The 21,474-nt window shown below is 35.3% G+C and overlaps 1 protein-coding gene across 2 annotated transcripts; it reads right to left on the reverse strand.

The window, feature by feature from the left end:
- Positions 1-3,762: 3,762 nt before the first annotated feature.
- Positions 3,763-6,755, reverse strand: LOC132112107 (collectin-11-like). 2 transcript variants are annotated; one of them, XM_059519691.1, is made up of 7 exons: positions 6,614-6,755; positions 6,068-6,198; positions 5,335-5,406; positions 4,872-4,943; positions 4,743-4,796; positions 4,522-4,617; positions 3,763-4,279 (listed from the first exon to the last, which is right to left on the reverse strand). In XM_059519691.1, exons 2-7 carry the CDS (start codon positions 6,195-6,197, stop codon positions 3,888-3,890), a joined length of 816 nt encoding a protein of 271 aa, XP_059375674.1. In that variant the 5' UTR covers position 6,198; positions 6,614-6,755; the 3' UTR covers positions 3,763-3,887. The 2 variants fall into 2 exon arrangements, with proteins under 2 accessions (XP_059375674.1, XP_059375673.1); XM_059519690.1 differs by having other exon boundaries at positions 3,763-4,297.
- Between the last annotated feature and the right edge of the window lie 14,719 nt (positions 6,756-21,474).

Raw genomic sequence — 21,474 nt, forward strand, 5'->3', positions numbered from 1 at the left:
AATTATTCTGCTGTGAACCACAGGTTGGATCTGCTGTGGAGACAAATGAACAGGACCCCGCTGAGCATCACTGACAATAACTGTTCCACTGCTCATTTAGGGCACTTACACATCTGGTTTTCTTCCATCAGCTGTTTAAAATTTTATGTTGGTTGTTGTTCAAATGGAAACAAGGAGCAAAAAGGGTGACAGACAGTGACATGCATGGCCATAACCTCAAGCAAAGACACTCTATTATGCTCTATTATGGTCCATTGCATGTTGGTCTCTGAGGAAAGTTGTAAACACTATTTGCTTAATAAGTCACTTCAAATAGTTCAAACTTGGAATAGCACAAAGCCTGCGTCTTTCTGAGTCCTGATTTGAATCTCATGCATAATAGATCATGTGATACTTAAAACTGAAGTAATGGCCGCTGAAAATTCAGGTAAGACACAAGGCCCACAACCGATCTAAAGTATCCGGATAGAAATTTATTGCCCATTGTCAATGGGAAAGTGCTGAAGCAACATTGCTAAAAAGTTGGCCCATATATCATCACTATATTCTACCTGATTTGAAATTTGTTTTGAAAGTTTGAAATGAAGTTTGAAATGAAGAGAATCAGCTGACTCAAAAAATTGAGATTTTATAGAAAAATCAATACACGTGCCCTGCATGTTTTTCAGCAACAAGGCGCATGAAATCATTCATCCACTTCAGCCTGAGAAACCTTGCCAGAGAGATGTATCAGAGTCATATCTACAGAAAAATATAGGATGTAGAACACCAGTAATAATCATTCCCCCAACTTGTTATGATTTGCCTTGGATATTTGTTTTGTCTTTACCTTTCTGACATACAGTACATAATGTTCTCACACAGATCAACTGAAAAATGTATATTTCAAATAGAAATATTTGTCAATAAATTTGTCCACCAGCTTTTAATCATTCAATCTTGACAGAATGAGAAAATGTTTTATCATGTTTCATCATTCTATCAAGAATGAGCTACTGTGACTCTTACCTGTTCACTTTTCTTTCTTTTTTTGCTGGTTTCAGCGTCGTTATGTGACGATAGCTATCAAAGGAAAAAAGAAGAGAGAAAATATAAAGTCAAAATAATATAACATAACAAGTATATTATTTTTTATGGTTTTGCATAGCAATGTTAAGTGTAAAAAAATACAAATAATTAAATTAATTACAACATACACTTTCAGTACACATTATTATAGGTTATTTAACAAAAACGTTCAAATTAACACTCAAGACCCTGTAAATAGGCTGCTAAGATATATAAGTTAAATATATAGTTTATGGCAGGATAGGTCCCTTATGCCATTGTCTGTTTGGTGTGATGACCGGTTTAGAATAACAGATCAGTTTACACAAGCAGGTCGCCTGATTATATCTGTAAAGTCCATTCTAAAGACTTATTATGAAACTCAAGTACCTCCCATCTTTAAAGATTTATGAGGAAATACATGCAGCCAAGGTGTACAGATTGCCACTTTGCCCCAAATTAATCAGATTTCCTGCCTGCTGTTATATTTTAATGCATAGTTAACTTCAGGGCGGCTTGACCTTGTCATTAGCACATAAGTGCAGAACGGCAATGAGTGCAAAATAATCACAGTGTGTAGAGCCCCACGTGACCACTAGAGAGCGACAGGTCACTACTATAACATACTGACCAACTCAAAGATGACAAAGATAAACCTTGAAAAGAGTTGGCATTTTATTAGTGCTTCAGAAAAAAAAAGGTATCTAAAATATTAAGAACGGACTAAGAGTGTTTTAGGACAAAACTGGTTGGTCATCATATACAAAGATTGATTGATCGATTGATTGATTGATTGATTGATTGATTGATTGATTGATTGATTGATTGATTGATTGATTGATTGATTGATTGATATCAAAGTCGCATAAAATAGTAGAGACCTTGTTTCTCAAATTACAAATTACCTATTTCACTCACACATTCTCAGTTTAGTCCTGTAGTGGAGTCCTGTGCCAGGTTTTAGATGAGGTAAGAAATTAACTTTTTATACTTAATTCATTTTTGTGATGGCAGTCCCTCCTTTGTAGTTTAACTCATTAAGTTAAATTATTTTTATTGTGTGTCTTTGTAGATATTATTAATGCAAGTTGTTAATGCTAATGTTTAGGCTGTTAGCTGTAAGGTAAGCTAGTTCATGGCTACAAGACTCTAGGTTAGTTGTAACATCAGTGAAACATGTTTTATCTTACTCCTATATATATGTGAGTGTGTGTGTGTGTGTGTGTGTGTGTGTGTGTGTGTGTGTGTGTGTGTGTGTGTGTGTGTGTGTGTGTGTGTGTGTGTGTGTGTGTGTGTGTGTGTGTGTTTTCTTTGAATTTCAGTATGCTTACGTTTTGGGAGAGAAAGAAACACAGAGGGGCATCTCTCAGTGTTTAGGTTCAGTTTTATTATGGCCAATTATTATAACTTACGTTAACAAAAATGCTTACAAACACACACACACGTTATTCAGTTTTATCATCATGATGCTAATGTAACACACACACACACAAACACACACACAAATAGTGTTCAATTGTTGAAGCTTGTGCACATTTACTATTTTTATTGTTTTTTTCACACACACACACACACACACACACACACACACATACCAATTATACTGAAATGTCAGTGTTGAACAAAAAATTTTCAAAATCCATTTTTCATCATTATCCTTAATGCATAATGTTAAATCTCACCCCAGGGTATGTTACAACTAACCCGGACTACGGGGTAACCTAACATTTCACTCCTTGTGTTTGCATTTTCTGTTTGTGCTGTAAAGATAACTACTATGACATTTAATAGCAGACACTTGTTACTAGTTTGAATCACATTTTGAACACACAGGCTTAAAAGAACTCTTAGATACAGATAGAAATATCCAAAAATGTTAAAACCGACCACGGTCTCCCCTATGTAGTATCATCATTAAAGGAATATGGGAATGTGTACTCTATTCTGTATGTTTGTGTATTTTCATCTATTGATAAAAACTGAATTAAATTCATCCCAATCTACTGTGATATGACACAAAATAGCTTCTTTATCATTTCATAGGGCTTTTCATACCACACGTATTACCGCAAAAAAAGTTTCAGTAATAAAATCATTTGATTTGATGGGTAGTTAGTTGGTTATTGTGTTATATTTTTATAAGGTATACAATAAATATCATCTATTGAACTTGAAACTGAAAGTTTTTTTTTTCTCATTCTCTCTTTCTCTTTAATGCGACCTTGACACTGTCCCATTCTGCCAATGATGTATTAAATAAATGGGATGATGCACTACTGGTAAACTGGGATAGTAAGTCATTTTACAGAGGAGAATAAATTGTTTGACCAATAAAAATACAGTTCCTAGCCTCAACACTACAGTTCAGTCTAGAAGACTATGTGTTATGTAAATCTACTCGTTAGCTGTTGTTCTAGGAGTATGATGACCTATTCAGTATATTAATAATAAACCATGTAATTCAAATTCAAATGGTAGGGAAGAAAGGTAGTTAATGAGAAAAGCCAGAAAAAGGTTAAATCAGTGGAATCTGAAATATTATAAGGTAGTAAGACTTATTGTTCATTTATTTAACTGATTACAAGTAAATGTAGTTTAGTATATACTTTTCACAATGCGTGTACAGTACTTTTCTTAAATTTGGGGTAAGGCGTTTAATTTTTTTTTTTCATATGTTGTTTGAAACAGTTTTACATGACGTCTAGCATGTCACACTGCTGTCACTGTTTAAAATGTTGTCAAAGATGACAAAACAGATATAGTGCTGTACCTTTTTCACTGAAATTTCAGTCTTCTTTAATACCAGAGTATTTAAAACGTGCCTGAATTGAGAGTGAAGCTCATACTGTGTCCTTGTCAAACTCACACACAAAGTACATAGTGAGGTGACAAGCCACGTCAATCCACTCGCCTGAAGACACCATCTCAACGCAGTCCTCGTCATCATAAGCGTTGTTTGGCTTGCCCTCCCTCCACTTGCTGAAAGTGGTCATGGGTGAACGGTCCACATAAACAAAGTGGCCTTCTCGCTCCAGGTCATTAATGCCGATATACACTCTACTGAGGCCAGCTTCAGTGACGTAGCCAGCGATCGCTCTGTTAGCCGCTGCATCTTTGGGCATAGCCAGGTGTCCACCTCGCCCCTGACAAAAAACCTCTGCGTCCCTGTAGCGTTTTTCCTCCTTCACCAGCAGATAGACCTTGCTGTTTGTCTCTTTGATGCCCGCGACAGCTGCGGGGGAGGGCAGGGCTGAAAAATGAGGATCTGAATTTCTATAATCACACGGCAGCAGCCAGCGTTCACACAAGTGCATTCTGACAGTCAGACAAAAGAGCTTCTGGCTAATGGCTAAATACTTTTGTCTATGTGCAATCACCCTGCACATCAAAAAGAACAACTGTATGAATCAACTTGACAACATCACATTATTGTAATCTCCTAAACAACTGGTTCATTCTTTCTTTTGGACATACCATTTTTAATGAACTTCAGCTCATCGGTTAATTGTGTCACTTGATTATCCATTTCACCAATCATTTTCCGTAAGGGTGTGCACTCACAGGGGACGCCTGAGAAGTGAAAATTTTATACGAGACCATTCACATGAGCAGTCCAAGCATTAAACTGGTTCCTAATGAGTTCAATCCAATCATCAACTGATATGAACTGAATTCTATTTCGGCAAGGCCTATACCTGGCTCTCCATTTGGGCCCTTAGGTCCTGGATCTCCCATATCACCTTTTATGCCTAAAAAAAGAAAAAGCCTATTAAATTTTTAAGCAGTTAGACAAAACAAGCCTGCAATTTCTTTGTTAAGCTTACCTTTGAGTCCAGCGGGACCCATCTTCCCATGACGTCCAGCACTACCTTTTTGGCCTTTGACTCCAAGAGGACCTGGAAAATAAAGTATAAACTTAAAATGTCCAAAAAAAATAAGCACGGATATAAACCAAAGATTGTAGTAATTTGCAGAATGGAGTTTGATTCCCTTGTTCATCATAATTTTGAGGCATTTATAAACACCATGATTGGTTAACACTGGCTCAGATGAGCTCAACTATCTAAAACCAAGATAAGGAAAGTTTTAGGGGCCCTTTAAAGTGTACACATTTGGCAGCTCCCTGTCTGGTCACTCGGTTTGACAGTTTCATAATTCTTTTAACACTTAAAACTTCTTTACAGGTTTGTAAAGAACTTGAGTCATATTTTATCATGCAAGTGGATAGTAATTTAAAAGCACTGCGATGGAATTCGATTAAGCTCTAAAAGCACAGTTTAATATTACCTGGCTCTCCAGGTGGCCCTACTCTCCCAGGTCTCCCAGGTGATCCTTTCTCTCCTTTCTCTCCTGCTTCACCTATAGAAATACAGGATTACTTTGAACAGCCATAGACTTGCACAGAATAACGTATACTTTTATTATTGCTGCAGTAAATAGTGTGCACACTGTGCATTTGTATTTTCAAACTTAAATAATACTTTCTATATCAAATTCCAATATATACTATACACACACTACCGTTTAAATGGGGTCAGTACCCCATTAAAAAAAAATTATAATAATAATTAATTTTATGTAGCAAGGATGCGTTACATTTAGCAAAAGTGACAGTAAAAGCATTTCTAATGTTGTCTAATGGAAAAAATCTATTTATAATCAATTCTATTGAAAGATTCCTTAAAAAAAGTTTCACCTTTTCTAAACAAACATTGGGCAGCACAATTATTTTCAAAACTGATAATAAAAAGAACTGTATCTTGATCACAATATCAGCATATTAGAATGATATCTGAAGGATCTCTTAAGATGTAAGCTACTGAAAATTCAGCTTTCCATCACAGGAATAAATTACATTTTAAAATATATCAAAATAGTTCTAGTAAATTGTAATAATATTTCACAATATTATTGTTTTTACTCAACTTGTGATCAAATACATGAAGCCTTGGTGAGCATAACATTAAAATGAGCATCATTAGTGTATATGACATAATGTAGTGTAGTTTATTTGAAGTACCTTTGAGTCCAGGGACGATGATCTGGACCGAGCATGGTTCTTCTGGCATGTGCTGACCATACACTGACCTTATTAGTGTCAGACTTAACATAGTGACCAATATGCAAGCCACCAGCTTTTCTCCACCCATACTGGAAACACAACAGAACATTTATGTTCTTCCACATTCAAATACCAACACATTTTTCAATGCCATGTTCATCGGAAAACATACTGTAGTAGCAGCTGTTATTGAATTCACAAAGGCTTCAGTGCTCATAAATGGAGCAAAATCATCTTAGGGGATTCAGAGACAGAACTGGTGTTGTGACACAAGCACAAGAAATCATAGTCAACCCCATTTGCAAAGCAAATACACAATAGTTTGTATCTGTCTTTCTCCCAAACGATCCCTCTGTCCAACTTCATTTCAAAATCGATACTAGAGAGTAAACAGTCACACCGTGACATCTCCTGTAACCACCAACTTTAAAGGTAACATCTGACTCGTCTCGATGTTATCTGTGCCACCTGCAGGACACCATATTGCTTATGAAATGGACTTACCTTGTGTTGAATTTCAAAGTCCACTATATGCAGCAGACCCTGCCTATATGGATCCAAGTGAGTTAATGGGGGTTTGCTCACTGGTGGTCTCTCTGAAATTTCTCATCTCACACACAGCCTCGAAGAAACAGGCCTGAGAGTAAGCAAGTAAATGTAAACACGAAGATAAGAGCGGCTCTACAACACTCTTCTCTGATATCTCCACGGGAAACATCAGGGTCAGAGACAGCACGACTCCTAACACATTCCTTACTAAAACACGTCAAAAGCATTCCCAACATTCACAAGTTTTAGTTAGAATACTATTGAAGAGCCGAGGTGAAAGGAAGTTATTTATATTCAGGTTTTAGATGCCAAAGCAAACTTTAAATAACTTTATCTTCACATACTGTAATAATGTACTAAAATATAAATGAGCAGAAAATGTGGAAGTAATTAAGAAACTCATTTAGTTTGAGGTCAACAAGGATGAGGAAAACTCTTGGAACAGAAATGCTGCAGTTCGTGCTTCGGTGCACAGGGTGGCAGTAAATATTTGCCGGAATTTCACCTGGAAAAATCCAAAAAAAGTGATATTTTGCTGTGCATTTTGATCATGTGATGAACATTGCTTGGTTGACTGAAAAAAAATGCAAAGCCGCTTGGCAAAATAAATAAATAAATATGTTGCAATGGTGATGAAATTAACAATTAGACTATTCTATCCTATTTTATTCTACTCTATTCTATTGGTGACACTTTACAATAATGTAATTTGCTAACATTATTTTAGATAACATCAACTAACATTGTATTTATTAATCTTAATCATTTTTCAAATATGAATACAATATTTGATTCAGAAAACTTGTATATGTTAATTTTATTTAATATTATTACATTAATATTATGTAATATTATGTAATATGTAATATTATTAATATTATGTAAATCAGACACACTCTTGCAGTTTAAATCTAGATTAAAGACCCATCTCTTTAACCTGGCTTACACATAGCTCACTAATATGCTTTTAATATCCAAATCTGTTAAAGGATTTTTAGGCTGCATTAATTAGGTAAATCGGAACCGGAAACACTTCCCATAACACCCTATGTACTTGCTACATCATTAGATGAATGCCATCTACGCTAATATTAGTCTGTTTCTCTTATTCTGAGGTCACCGTAGCCACCAGATCCAGTCTGTATCCAGATCAAAGGGTCACTGCAGTCACCCGGATCCAGTACGTATCCAGACCAGATGGTGGATCAGCACCTAGAAAGGACCTCTACATCCCTGAAAGACACCGGAGACCAGGACAACTAGAGCCCCAGATACAGATCCCCTGTAAAGACCTTGTCTCAGATGACCACCAGGACAAGACCACAGGAAACAGATGATTTTTTCTGCACAATCTGACTTTGCTGCAGCCTGGAATTTAACTGCTGGTTTCGTCTGGTCAGAGGAGAACTGGCCCCCAACGGAGCCTGGTTTCTCCCAAGGTTTTTTTCTCCATTCTGTCACCGATGGAGTTTCGGTTCCTTGCCGCTGACGCCTCTGGCTTGCTTAGTTGGGGTCACTTCATCTACAGCGATATCATTGACTTGATTGCAAATAAATGCACAGACACCATTTAAACTGAACAGAGATGACATCATTGAATTCAATGATGAACTGCCTTTAACTATCATTTTGCATTATTGACACTGTTTTCCTAATGAATGTTGTTCAGTTGCTTTGACGCAATGTATTTTGTTTAAAGCGCTATATAAATAAAGGTGACTTGAATATTCAATATCATTTTAATGGCCGTGAGTTGACGAAATAAAAATGGAAATTTGTATTTTTTATTAACTAACATTAACAAAGATTAATAAATACTGCAACAACTGCATTTCTCATTGTTGATGCATTAACAAAGATCAACTGGGACCTTATTGTAAAATGTTTATAATATAATATAACATAATATAATATTTATAATAATTTACAAATAAGGTCCCAGTAATGTTTTTTTTTTTCTTTTTGTTGTAGTTATTTACCTTTTGTTCATTTGTTTCTAATTGCAATTATTATTAGTTTTATTATTGGTTAAGTTATGAACATCCTGAATTATGAACTGTTATTCTGTGTTGCTTTAGAAACCCTACAAATCATTTTCCATAAATGCATTGTACTTACAAACGAGTCACATGCCAGTAATTGACAATGAGAATCAGATTTACATGAACTGCTATTTATATTCACAGTAATAAACAAGCTTAATAAACTATTAAAGTGTCATTCATCTCCAGAGATCTGGTGATCTTCTTGTGTGTTGCTAAGGAATATCCTTCCCTTGGTAACAAAAACTAACATGATAATGTGATGAGAGAAAATCAATTTCTTAAAATTGAAATTGTGCTGCAGCACAGATCTCACTCTGAATCACAGCACTTCCGCAGTGACATGGCATGCCCAAGACAATGATCTTATTTTTGCATGTATGGGTCACATTTAGTAAACTCTGAACTTAAATGTGCCCATAGTGCCTAAATAAACATCTGTTATTATGATCAACGTTGAAAACAGTAGTGCTGCTTTATATTTGGGGGGTTATTTGGGTTATTTGATGACTAGAAAGATCAAATAAATTGAAATAAAATTATTTAAAATAATATTATAACAAAAAATATTATAGACGTATTTACTGTCATCTTTACTTTACTTATAATCAGTTTACTTGAAAAATAAAATTATTATTATTATTTATTATTTATTTTTTATTTTTTTAAGTACTGACCCCAAACTTCCCTTATGAAAAAGACGTTTATTCAAGTATGCTATTAGTAAACTTCTTTAAAAAAAAAAAAAAGGAAAGGAAAGGAAAGTATACTTTCAGTCTACTTTTATGTACTTAAAATGGCATTTAAGTATACTTGACTTTACTTATACTTAGAAGAGTACAAATCTATAAAAGTAAAAGTAAACTTTAAAGTATACTTAAAGTCTTAAAGTATACTTAAAAGTATACTTTTATATACTAGAAAGTGGGCCAATTTAGTCCTAATATTGAAATAGTACACTTACAAGTATACTATTATATTTGTATACTTACTACTGTACATAAAGTATGCCTAAAAATATACTTGAACTTAAAGGGATAGTTCACCCAAAAATCTAAATTATGTCATTAATAAGTCACCCTCATGTCGTTACAAACCTGTAAGACCTCCAATCATCTTCGGAACGGAGTTTAAGATATTTTAGATTTAGTCCGAGAGCTCTCAGTCCCTCCATTGAAGCTGTGTGTACGGTATACTGTCCATGTCCAGAAAGGTAAGAAAAACATCATCAAAGTAGTCCATGCGACATCAGAGGGTCAGTTAGAATATTTTGAAGCATCGAAAATACATTTTGGTCCAAAAAATAGCAAAAACTACGACTTTATTCAGCATTGTCTTCTCTTCCGTGTCTGTTGTGAGAGAAAGTTCAAAACATAGCAGTTTGTGATATCCTATTCGCTAATGAATCATTCGATGTAACCGGATCTTTTTGAACCAGTTCACCAAATCGAACTGAATCGTTTTAAACAGTTCGCGTCTCCAATACGCATCAATCCACAAATTACTTAAGCTGTTAACTTTTTTAATGTGGCTGACACTTCCTCTGAGTTCAAACAAACCAATATCCCGGAGTAATGCATGCACTCAAACAGTACATGATTTTAAAAAATAATTTATTCCTGTGATGCAAAGCTGAATTTTCAGCATCATTACTTCAGCCTTCAGTGTCACATGTAACATCCAGTCTATCACATGATCATTTAGAAATCATTCTAATATTCTGATTTATTATGAGTGTTGGAAACAGTTCTGCTGTCTAATATGTTTGATGAATAAAATGTTAAAAAGAACTGCATTTATTCAAAAAAAATATATATAATATATTTTCTTTACTATCACTTTTTAACAATTTAACACATCCTTGCTGAATAAAAGTATTGATTTTATTTTAAAAAAAGAAAGAAAAAAAATTACTGACCCCAAATTACTGACCAGTAGTGTATATTGTTATTACAAAATATTTATATTTTAAAAACAAAGCTTTTTTTTTTTTTACTTTTTATTCATCAAAGTATCCTAAAAAAGTATCACATGTTCTGAAAAAATATTAAGCAGCAGAACTGTTTCCAACTTTGATAATGAATCATCATATTAGAATAATTTCTAAATGATCATGTGATAATGATCCTAAAAATTCAGCTTTGCATCACAGAAATAAATGATAATTTAAAGTATAATAAATTTACAACAATAAATAATATTGTTATAAATAATAATAAATTTAACAATATATCACAATATTACATTTTTTTTCTGTATTTTTGATCAAAAAAATGCAGGCTTGATGAGCAGAAGAAACTTCTTTCAAAAACATTAAAAATAGTAATGTTTCCAAACTTTTGGTCTGTACTGTATATAGACACATACAGAAATATATTCTGTCTCATTAACTACCTATGAAACTGCCTACGCATATATGCTTTTTTCTCTTCCGTTTTCTTTTAATTATTTTTATGCATTGCTATGATGTGCAATGGCACACTTTGTGACTTATAAGAGTGTGTGGTCACTGCACTGCAGTGTGTGTCTGTGTGTGTGTGCGAGCACTGAAAGCTCTGTATCTGGTCTTGATATAAAACATGATTACTCACAGACTGCATTTTCATATTACTCACTTAATTACTTACTGAAGTCACAGTCCTACAACCTCACACCAGCCACAATGCGTGCCATGAGCCATTACATGCTCACACAGAAACATCAATTTATTTGAAGGAACAGAAAGTGTTACTTCAGAGGCATGCCCTCCTGTTCATGAAAACGGCATGCAGTGAATTTTGATGCCTTGCGGAATTGCTAATCAGCTCCAAATTTATTTCCCTCCGACATGATAATGGTGCTTTATTGTTGCATTGTAAACTTTCATAGAGACCATAGCGCTTATCTTACATCTGATGACTTGACACAAAATTACTTTGCAGTGTAGACACAATACCTAAATCTGGGGCCAGGATATTAGATGTCGGTGAGCCGCTGACAGATCTGGGGGACCATGCATTTGATATATCATTCCAGCAAAAACCTTCAGGTGTTGGTAAAGGTAATGTTCCCTCGTAACACAATGTCATGATGAGGCACTTACAACGGAAGTAAATGTGGCCAACTTTTGGATAATTTAACAGTAGAAATGCGAAGCATATCATAAATTTTTTTTAAAAAACACTTACATTAATCCATCTCTTAAAACTTGCATATTATTTGAGTTGTAAAGCTGTTTTAATAGCCATTTTGGTGTTATAGGCATTGTGTTGTCAACAAATTTGGATATAACTACACCGAAAAGGTTAGTAATCTATTTTTTTCACACTAAAAACATGTTAACATATTTGTTTACTTCTAAATGGCTATACCATTGACTTAAAGGGATGAAAATTATGAAGAAAAAACATTAAATGGGAGGAAAAAATAATATTTCAATGCTTTTGTGTTCTCTTGTACAACTTATGTTCGGTCACAGATTGTGTTTCACTGAGAAACTTTGTATTCGCTCCCAAAACTTGTGAAGTTTTTCACTAGAGTAGTGCTTTATCTAGTTAATGCAAAGATTCTCAGGAAAACAATAGATTTGTGAGAGAATGCAAATGTTTTCCAAGAAAACGTCAAGTTTCTTGGGGAATGCAATGCTTTTTTTTTTTTTTTTTCTTGAGAGTGCAAAGTTTTATAGGGGAGCAGAACACAGAGGAAATGCAAAATGTCTTGGGGTAAAGCAATACTATACAAATATAACGCAAACCAAAAAGCATTTAAATATAACTTATCCTTTTATAACAGTGAAATAAAATTAGCTCCCATGTACTTCCATTAAAAGCGCTTCATTGTAAGACAGATTTTGGCAGGAGCGACAAGAGGAAATTAATTTTTGTGATCATCAACACTATGCTACAAATTCTATTGACTGAGTTCTACTTTTAATGAAAATAACCAGACCAACTGCCATCAATCACCACTGACACCTGTAGCCGAAATGACTCGAACCAGACAAATTAAAGAGTCGATCAGGGCTGTGTTTGAAACATGAGCCGAATTCCACAGGAAGCCATAAAACATGTGCCACAAGTCCCAAGCAAGATAACCAACCAACCAAAGCTTTCACAGAACAGCTTTCAACATTAACATCACTAGAACAATTATTGACAATTTCAATTCGGAGAAGAGATTTGTCAAATTTGTTGTTCGTAATTGAAATGTAACGCTGGACATCACATGTAAACCCATGAGAGTTAAAGACTTCCATTGACCCCACCCCCCCACCTAGCAGAACCAGACTGAAATTCCTAAGGGGGAAGAGGCTTTGAACCACTGGTCTCCACAGAAGTCTTTGTCAGGAGAATGGCACATAAACTGTCTTTTGTACATATATATGAACCAGAATGAACTCAAAAAGACTTCTAAATGAATCAGTCCATCGCTTAACTCCATATTCATTTATATGTAACCCAAACATTTGACTATCATGTTTTAATCACTTATTGTGTATGTCTTTTAATAACTATGGGATAACTTAAGGATTCATAATCATGTTTGGTATGTTTGTGATGGAAACTGTTTGCTTGAATTAGTCCTGACAATCAAATATTTATCAAATGTATCATATTCGTGTTATAAGAATCATGTCCAAAATTGTACCCTACAAGAGCGGGAAAATTCGGACCACATGCTTGGTAAGATAAACATATGATTTATGATACCCCGAGCCAAGACAATATCTGATTGGTCAAGACAACATTTGAGGTGTGGCCAACAGGCCAGTTTAAATATCCAGGACACCATAAAATCTGGCTTTTAGTTGTAAGCTTTTAGTCTCTAGCTATGCTTCTGCTATTAGTCATGTCTGCTTTTTAGTTCTAGCCTTGCTTTGGCTATCAGTCATGCCAGCTTTTAGCTTTGCTTCTTAGCTTTAGCTTTTAGCAATGCTGTTTGTCGTCACTGTTCTTTGAGCGCGGTTCCAGCGTGCTTCAGCCTGCACGCCTGCTGCTACTTAGCCACGATGAGAAGAAACACCACATAGTCTCGTCAAACTCTATTTCTTTTCTTTTCCATTTAAGAGTTTCGTGTTCTGAGTTAAGTTTTGTAACGTCGAGTTCAACTTCAGCAAGCTACACACAACTCTGCATCTTCAGCCAACGCCCAACTACCACGGCCTTCTCAAGACGTCACTTCAACGACTACTGAACTTCCAGCCAATCAGCTACAACTTTACACAGGCAATGTACCTTCAGACATTTGTGCTGGTGTATCTAATATAATTTTAACCTCATTGAGGAACTCAATGGGAGGGCTAATTAAGTGATTGCTGTTCATGTCTATGCAATTTAACATATTGCTTTAAACTTGGGATTCCACATTTCCATTCTCTTAAACTCATCTTTCCCTAACTTTCGATCTTCCTGCAACTTGTGTGAATGTGTGAGTGCGTGCGTTTATGTGTTAGATTAGTTTATATGTCTTAGATTTATCTAATAAAGCCTTATTCAAATTGAAAAGAGAAGTATCTTGTGTTTTGTGCTTACAAGTTAATGTCTTAAACTGCCGATCTTGTTACTGTGCTAATTGATAGTGTTTTCACTATAGTTTGGATATTAATATCCAGTGCAGATTTGATGTTAAACGGCTCATTCAGTGAATCACAAGGCGTCTCAGTGACCAGCCGTGAAACAGTGATTCTGTTCAAATTCCCTTTAAAATCTTAAATGATTCTCTTTGAGCTAAATTGACCTGTTTCCTTTACACACCTACTGTACCAAGAAAACAGACCTTAAGGACCCTTAATTCACTGAGGTGAATAAACATAATTAAAATGTCAAAATGGGTGAACAGTGTAAATAATAAAAAAACTCCTTTCTACTCTCTTTTCACCTGGAAGGGGTTTAACTAGATCATCATCTGGCATCAGATCGAGTGCTATCTGAACCCCAAACCCTATCATTGGCTCTTACATCTGTAATCTCCCCTCCAGAGGTAACAATTTTAGCAAGAGGATTGGATATGAGTGACTGACCCAGTATCAGCTGTCCTCCATGTCTTTCCTTCAATCACGTGTCAAAGCAGCGACCAGCGCTCTATTAACATGAATCTTTCCAGAGTCGTGCATCACCGCTCCGACTGCAAAAGATAATCATTTCTCTCATGGAGCCGCACATATTGCAGATTACGGTTGCCAGGTTACTTCACACTAACATTCTAAATGTGTGCACATGCTTCAAACCCAGAAATAGAGAAAAATATCTCAGATGCAGTCTAGTTAGGCATCACACGAAGAAAACATATCGTAATGGATCAGCAGGGAGGGTGCAGTGATGCAGAACTCTTCGTAGTTATATAGGTCACCACCCTGAGGATGGCTTTTACAATTTGGGGAAATATATACAGTATCATGAGGGACATCAGAAAGTACATATATTTCAAAAACTTTGGAATATACAACCACTTCCAACTGAGATCTGCATTTCCCTATATATGCCCTAAAAGTAACAACATGATTGCCTAGCAGATTAAGACTATCAGAAGATTAAATACTGTGGTGCTACTAAAGAAGTTCATAAGCATATGAATGAACAACTGACATTTTTGCCAAAAGACATTGTGCTTCATGGGGCTTTAAGATTTTTCCATAGTAAAATCTGCAAACCAATGGCAGATATTATGGCTCCTCTGGCCATTCTTTTGCAAGCTCTCAGTGGGAAGAGGCCGAGACGGAGGAGGGTGGACACTGGAATCTGTCCAATGGCTTGTGGGAGCTTGGGATTTCTCTCCATAGCTTCAAGCTGGTTGGGTGGTGGTGGAAAATTATCCGCTCCAGAAGGCTGGCAATGCTCTGAGCTCTGTGTAGGCAAAGAATCTACAATCTAACAGATCTAGGTCTGACTCATAACACAAGCTGGAGTGAAATCTTTCACATCATATGGTTGAAAATGAGGGGATCATGGATGGATTGTAAACCGCCGCTCGTATCCAACACAGAGAATCAATTCAATATCTAAGTGTGTAGTCTTACCACAATACAGCTTTACCATGTTTGTGAAGAATCAAAGTCTAAGGTCGACAGAAGAGCCCCGCTCCCATCAATGGGTTAACTAATACATCCAAATTGAATTCGACTTTCTGAACAATGTTTAAGCCAGGAACAGAACAGAATTACATCTGATCAGTTACTCACTTAAGTCTTTGCGTCCTATGGAGCTTTACTCAGTCTGTAGAGAGTATTCTCCTGCTTATGCATCCATCTGAGAGTACTTTTGACTTGATGGATCAAACATGTGCCTATTTTCCAACACAGAACTAAACTAAATATACTGTATGCGAAACCAAATTAAAATTCTGTATTGCTGTTTTCAAATAAAAGTGTCATACTTTGAATGCTCAATATTCCAAGACAATTTATAGAAAAACTTTGTTTTCTAACAAAATGCAGCTTGCCAAGATGTTAGATTTGACTTTGAACTGGATAGTGTTCAATGCTTCTTTAAATGTGAAAAGGTTTCAAAGCAGTTTCCCTGAAAAAAAAAAAAAACACTGTAAAATACACTATACTCTATGTTTAGACCTAATCCACACTATGAGTTATTAAAGAAACAAACAGTCACAACAAGCTGTTTAGCCATCTAAATACTGCAATTGGTAAAGATGCTTACTTCTCAGTACTCACATTCTGCCATATGGATTTTGTCGTGTTGTTCATAAGCACCACTCGTATTCACACATAAACTGGAAAATAAACTGCTGTGAAAATGGAGTAGCCTGAGGTCACCCAGAGGGTCTGTGGCACTGAACTGTCATGAAGACTGGATAAAGCAATATTATATGCAAGAATTAAAAATCTGTCAGTGTTAATCATCCTCAGGTCATTTCTATGTCTTTTTTTTTCTTCTGAGGAACACAAATTGGAAAAAGTTTACTTAGCTCTTTCCCATATAACAGGGTTTCCCACACTGGGGTTTGTGAGGGAACTGTAGTCACCTGCATGTCATTTGACCATTAACAAACATCAAAGAGCAGTGAACATGAAATGTGTTGTTAAATTATTGAAATATTAACCTAAACTCTCAGGGGGTACTTCAAGAAGATATTTTATGCAAAAACAGTTTGGTTGACCAAGAATTATGAAAATTCAATGACAGTTTATAATGACCCTGCCTGTTACGCAAAATTTAAACAGTTCTCTAGCACATTCAAAAGATTAAATATGTTATGTGGACAAATTTCATGTTTTTTTGTTTTGTTTTTTATAAAGACATGATCAATATGAGCTGTTATTATATTGATATTTTTTTCCAAGCATGAACAGTCATGGAACACGAGCATGAGAGAATAATGAAGTTTCATTTTCAACAAAGTAAATATAAATCCACTTTTTAAAAAATGTAGTTGCATGTAGTTGTAGTTCTAAATGTAGTTCTTATAAGAATACATTAATATAGAGACACATCCTACCTTGGGGAATAGTTTGTAATGGATCCCAATTTTGACATCCTCTTTCCTGCCACTCCAGTAAGTCTAGGTTACACAGCTTCCATATTACCATGTTATCTGTCCATTCTAATTTGCTGGACTTCCAGTGACTGTCACTGAACCTTGCATTTTAGTGTTTCCCTATACTGAAGAAAATGCCCAGAGTACCGCCAACAGTGCATCACATACCTTTGCCCTCAATATATTCATAGTGAAACACCTGTGGAAAACAATATAACACCTCGCAAACGTATTGGGAAAAGTAGATGTGTGCTTTCTTCGTGATGAGATTCCCAACCATTTGAATGAATATCACATTCGAGCATAAATGTCCTGACACCGGCTTCTTGCTCACTTTGATTAAGACCAAATGGCAACAGGCATGTGATGAAAGTGCTCGGGTCAGATAGCTCTAGGTGCTTTAAAATGGTCTTCAAGGTGTCTGGATGATCTCTTGAATTTTGATATACTTCATATATTTAAATGCAAAGTATAGCCTCTAATCTTTGCTAAAGATGACTTTGGGATAGTTTCCCTAATGCAGGCCAGATTCAATCTGTGTTTGGAAAAAAATCATGGCTGTTTTCCCAGATGCAGTTTCACTGACAATAGTAATTTTTTTACATTCATGGTTTTCACCAGTCCAGGACCAAGGCTTAATATGTGTCTGGGAAATTGGCCCACGTTATCTAGCCACATAATACCTCATTGGCATCTTCAGAACGAAGTAGAAGTCATTGAATACTAGTGTTCAGATGCTGTTATCTAACCCCTTTGAGCCAAGAATTCTTGGAGCGCCCTTACATTACAATTGTGCTGACAAAAATGCATTAATTAAGACATATTGAGCAGACTTAATTGCCTGCTTGGATAGTAAACTAAACAGAGGCTATTTTCATAATTCATCAGAGCCCATTAATGTCCAAAGAATTACCACTGGCTGATGATTTATTAATCTCTCAGCTCAAGTCATTGTATTGTGTAAACTACTGATGGGAGACCAGTGAAGTTGGACCTCCCGGACACATTCCTGCTGCTACTGGACAAAGACAGACCCACTTTCCATGTATACTTTCTAGCCAGAGCTTTCAAACCTGTGTCCAGTGACACCCAAGGGGTCACAAGAATGATTTACTTGAAAATTATGAAAATATATAGCAATACACACACTTCCATTCAAAAGTTTGGGGTCAGTAAGATCTATTTTCTTTCTTTAAATTTAGCTTTGCTTTCACAGGAATAAATTACATATTAAAAATATTAAAATAGTTAAACAAATTGTAAATACATAAATAAATCACAATATTGCTTTTACTGTATTTTAATTTTTTTTTTTTAATTAAATAAATGCAGCCTTGTTAAGCTTTTCTTTCAAAAAGAAAAACCGATCCCAATCTGTCCCTTGTATATCGGAGTGTCCTTGGCCTGAAAAATGTTGAAAATCATTGTTCCGAGTGACATAAGTAAATCTTGTTATGGAAAAGCCAGCTTATAGGTACAACAAATCTAAACTTAGATTATGTGTACTGATGCAGCATCTAGACAAGTACGAATCAATAGGAAATACAAGTTTCACTGGAGACTACTTGATATTCAACTACAGAGGACAAAGGTTTTAGGATGTCTTCATAGTGTCAAATGGCGTAATGGCTTACTGTACTTCCTGTTATATATGATGGCAGATGGTTAGAAACAAATGAAAATGACAAAGGCCTAAATTAGATAGGGAGGAAAGAAAATCATTGACATGGAGTTTATTTCTGCTGAATCAAATGATTGCAGCGGGTCAGATGTTGAAGGGCACGTCAACAAATTGATTTTCACCTTGGACTTCATGTACTTTCATGACCTTGAGAAAACTGAATCCGAGATGCACAAGGCTCTTATTCTGTTTTCCACTCTCAAGACTCATACGTTTATGCATTTCATAGATCTTCAATCACAAAGGTGTTTTCGTGATTGAACATCACACTGCAATTTCAATCCTTCAAGCCTACTATTACGTCTGTAGGATGCTGCAGACAAAATATAAGAACTGAAAAAAAGGGCGAGGAGAGTGCGAAGATGTTAAGTCAAATAGATGTTTGGGAAAAACAGATATTTACACAAAGATTCTGAAACTTTTTATTCAATTTTGCACAGCTGGGATCTAGGACAATAAACTGATAATGCTTCAGCTCCGAGCCGAGCCTTCAAACCACTCCAACTGTCCCATAAATACATACGTGATTGCCTGAGATTTAACTAGGGTATATAAAACTTGACCTTCAAGAGCACAGTTCCAATTGTTCATAGGGTAGAATGCTGTCTTTGATGACTGATAATCATATTTCATATGGAAATGTGAAGATGCAGTCATGTTAACCAGATGTAGGGAATGAGTAGTGGACATTTTTATCACGACTACAGCAAGGCAACATATTTCAACGTCAGATGAAGCCTTTCAGAAAAAAAAGATTCCCTTCAGTTACACTGCATTTACATTTAAAAGAGTGCAGCTTTTAGCTGTGACTTGTGCTTTAGGGTTTGTACAGAACATCCACCATCTTCAAAAATCTCACTGAATTACCGTCACAGTATTCAACATTTAATGACTGTAAAAAAAAAATGTAAAAAATAAAAATATATGAAAAAAAATGAAATGATCTTCCGATGGGGAGGTGCGTAAATGGGGTGACTGTGAAGGCAAATCCTTGGAATTTGGAACAAACTCTTTTTTCGTGAAGTGAGTCATAAAGCTTTCAAATTACAGCTGGGACTTTCCATAATATACAGAGTTATATGTGGCCTAATGTGATAACTTGACAAAATCATGTTGGGGGTAATTTTATTATATTTGGTTCCCAGTGACTTCCTTTGTATATACAAAAAATAAATATTAATTTATAATAATAATAATAATAATAATACATAAAAATAATAAAGTGGAAGTCAATGGGAATGAAAATAAATATTGTCTCATTAGTAATTTTAGTATGACACATCAATTTTACTTCATTTGCAAATGCGTTCATGAGCCTGCAGTGTATTGCTGCTGAATAAGTCACCAGTAGTTAGGTAAGCAGATATTTAGTTGGTTTGGTAAGCATATATGTTAATTGCCATCTTCTTTTCTCTTTGTCTACATGCAGATGATATAGAACCTTTGCCTCAGTATTATAGTATACTTAACTTGCACCCACATATAGGCACACATTCCAACATGGAGTGTTCAAATCACTCGAGTTGCGATGAATATGCTAATATTCCTAAGGATAATTGGCTGCATTAGGTTTTGTACTGGAAAAAACTAAATGATTTTTTTTATTAACCGCCACTGTGCTCAACAGGGTATTGTTGAAAGCAATGAAAAGAACTAAAGGAGCTATATATGTATATAAAAGAGAAAGACATAATTGTGTCTCCTGAAAGTCTTTTCATGTGGGAATAAAGTGTGTCACATGATTAAATCACAAAATGAAAGGAAAATTAGTACAACATAATAGCGTCAGCGAGGATGGAGGAGAAACTGCATTGACAAAAGCGCTCAATACATTATAATTCACTAGAGTACACTCCTGCTTACTCAGTGATTACATAATGAAGGTCACTTAATTGTTTAGGTTCACTTCAACAGTAAAGTTCACTTCTGATGACAGACAGTTGTCGCTCACATGATGAGCGATTAGTTTGATAGTTTTTAGTTACACCTTGGCTGATTTTATTAGTCATTATCAGAGAAGCCACAAATGCATTTACTACAGTTAATGTGAGGACTTTGCATCACATTTAATACTTGCTCTGTCAAAGATAATTTACTCAAGATGTGTGCATGTGTACATAACTATTTGAAAATCAATAAATTGATCTAGGAAATTGAAGACATTCACTCAAGTGGCCAGCACTAAACACGTTTCCACTTCAAGAAAGTGCTTAAAAAATGCATACACAATACCAGTTCTGGTTGAACAAAATCTAAAAAAAAAAAAAAAAATTAACCCTAACCTTTAATGGAAAAAGAATTCCAATATAATAATAACTTTTAAATAACTATAATTGATTCAGAATAGCATAGGGCTGCACATGAGCGGTATTGACTGCACATTAATGTTTTTTTTTTTTTTTTTTGGAGCTTACATGTTGTAAATAATTAGCTAATAGAATTTAAAACAACGAATAAATAATAACAGTTTAATGGTATGGAACAACGTGAGGCTGAGTTTATTTTGTAAATAATTAAAAGGAGCAATAAAGGCTAAGGAGGCGAGACACTAAGACCCAGAGGACAGCATCCTCTCTCAAACTAGAAGATCATGCTTATCAAAGCTGCAACTTTTGCATCAGAGC

The sequence above is a fragment of the Carassius carassius genome, chromosome 31 (genome assembly GCF_963082965.1).
Source record: "Carassius carassius chromosome 31, fCarCar2.1, whole genome shotgun sequence".
NCBI classification, from domain to species: Eukaryota; Metazoa; Chordata; class Actinopteri; order Cypriniformes; family Cyprinidae; genus Carassius; species Carassius carassius.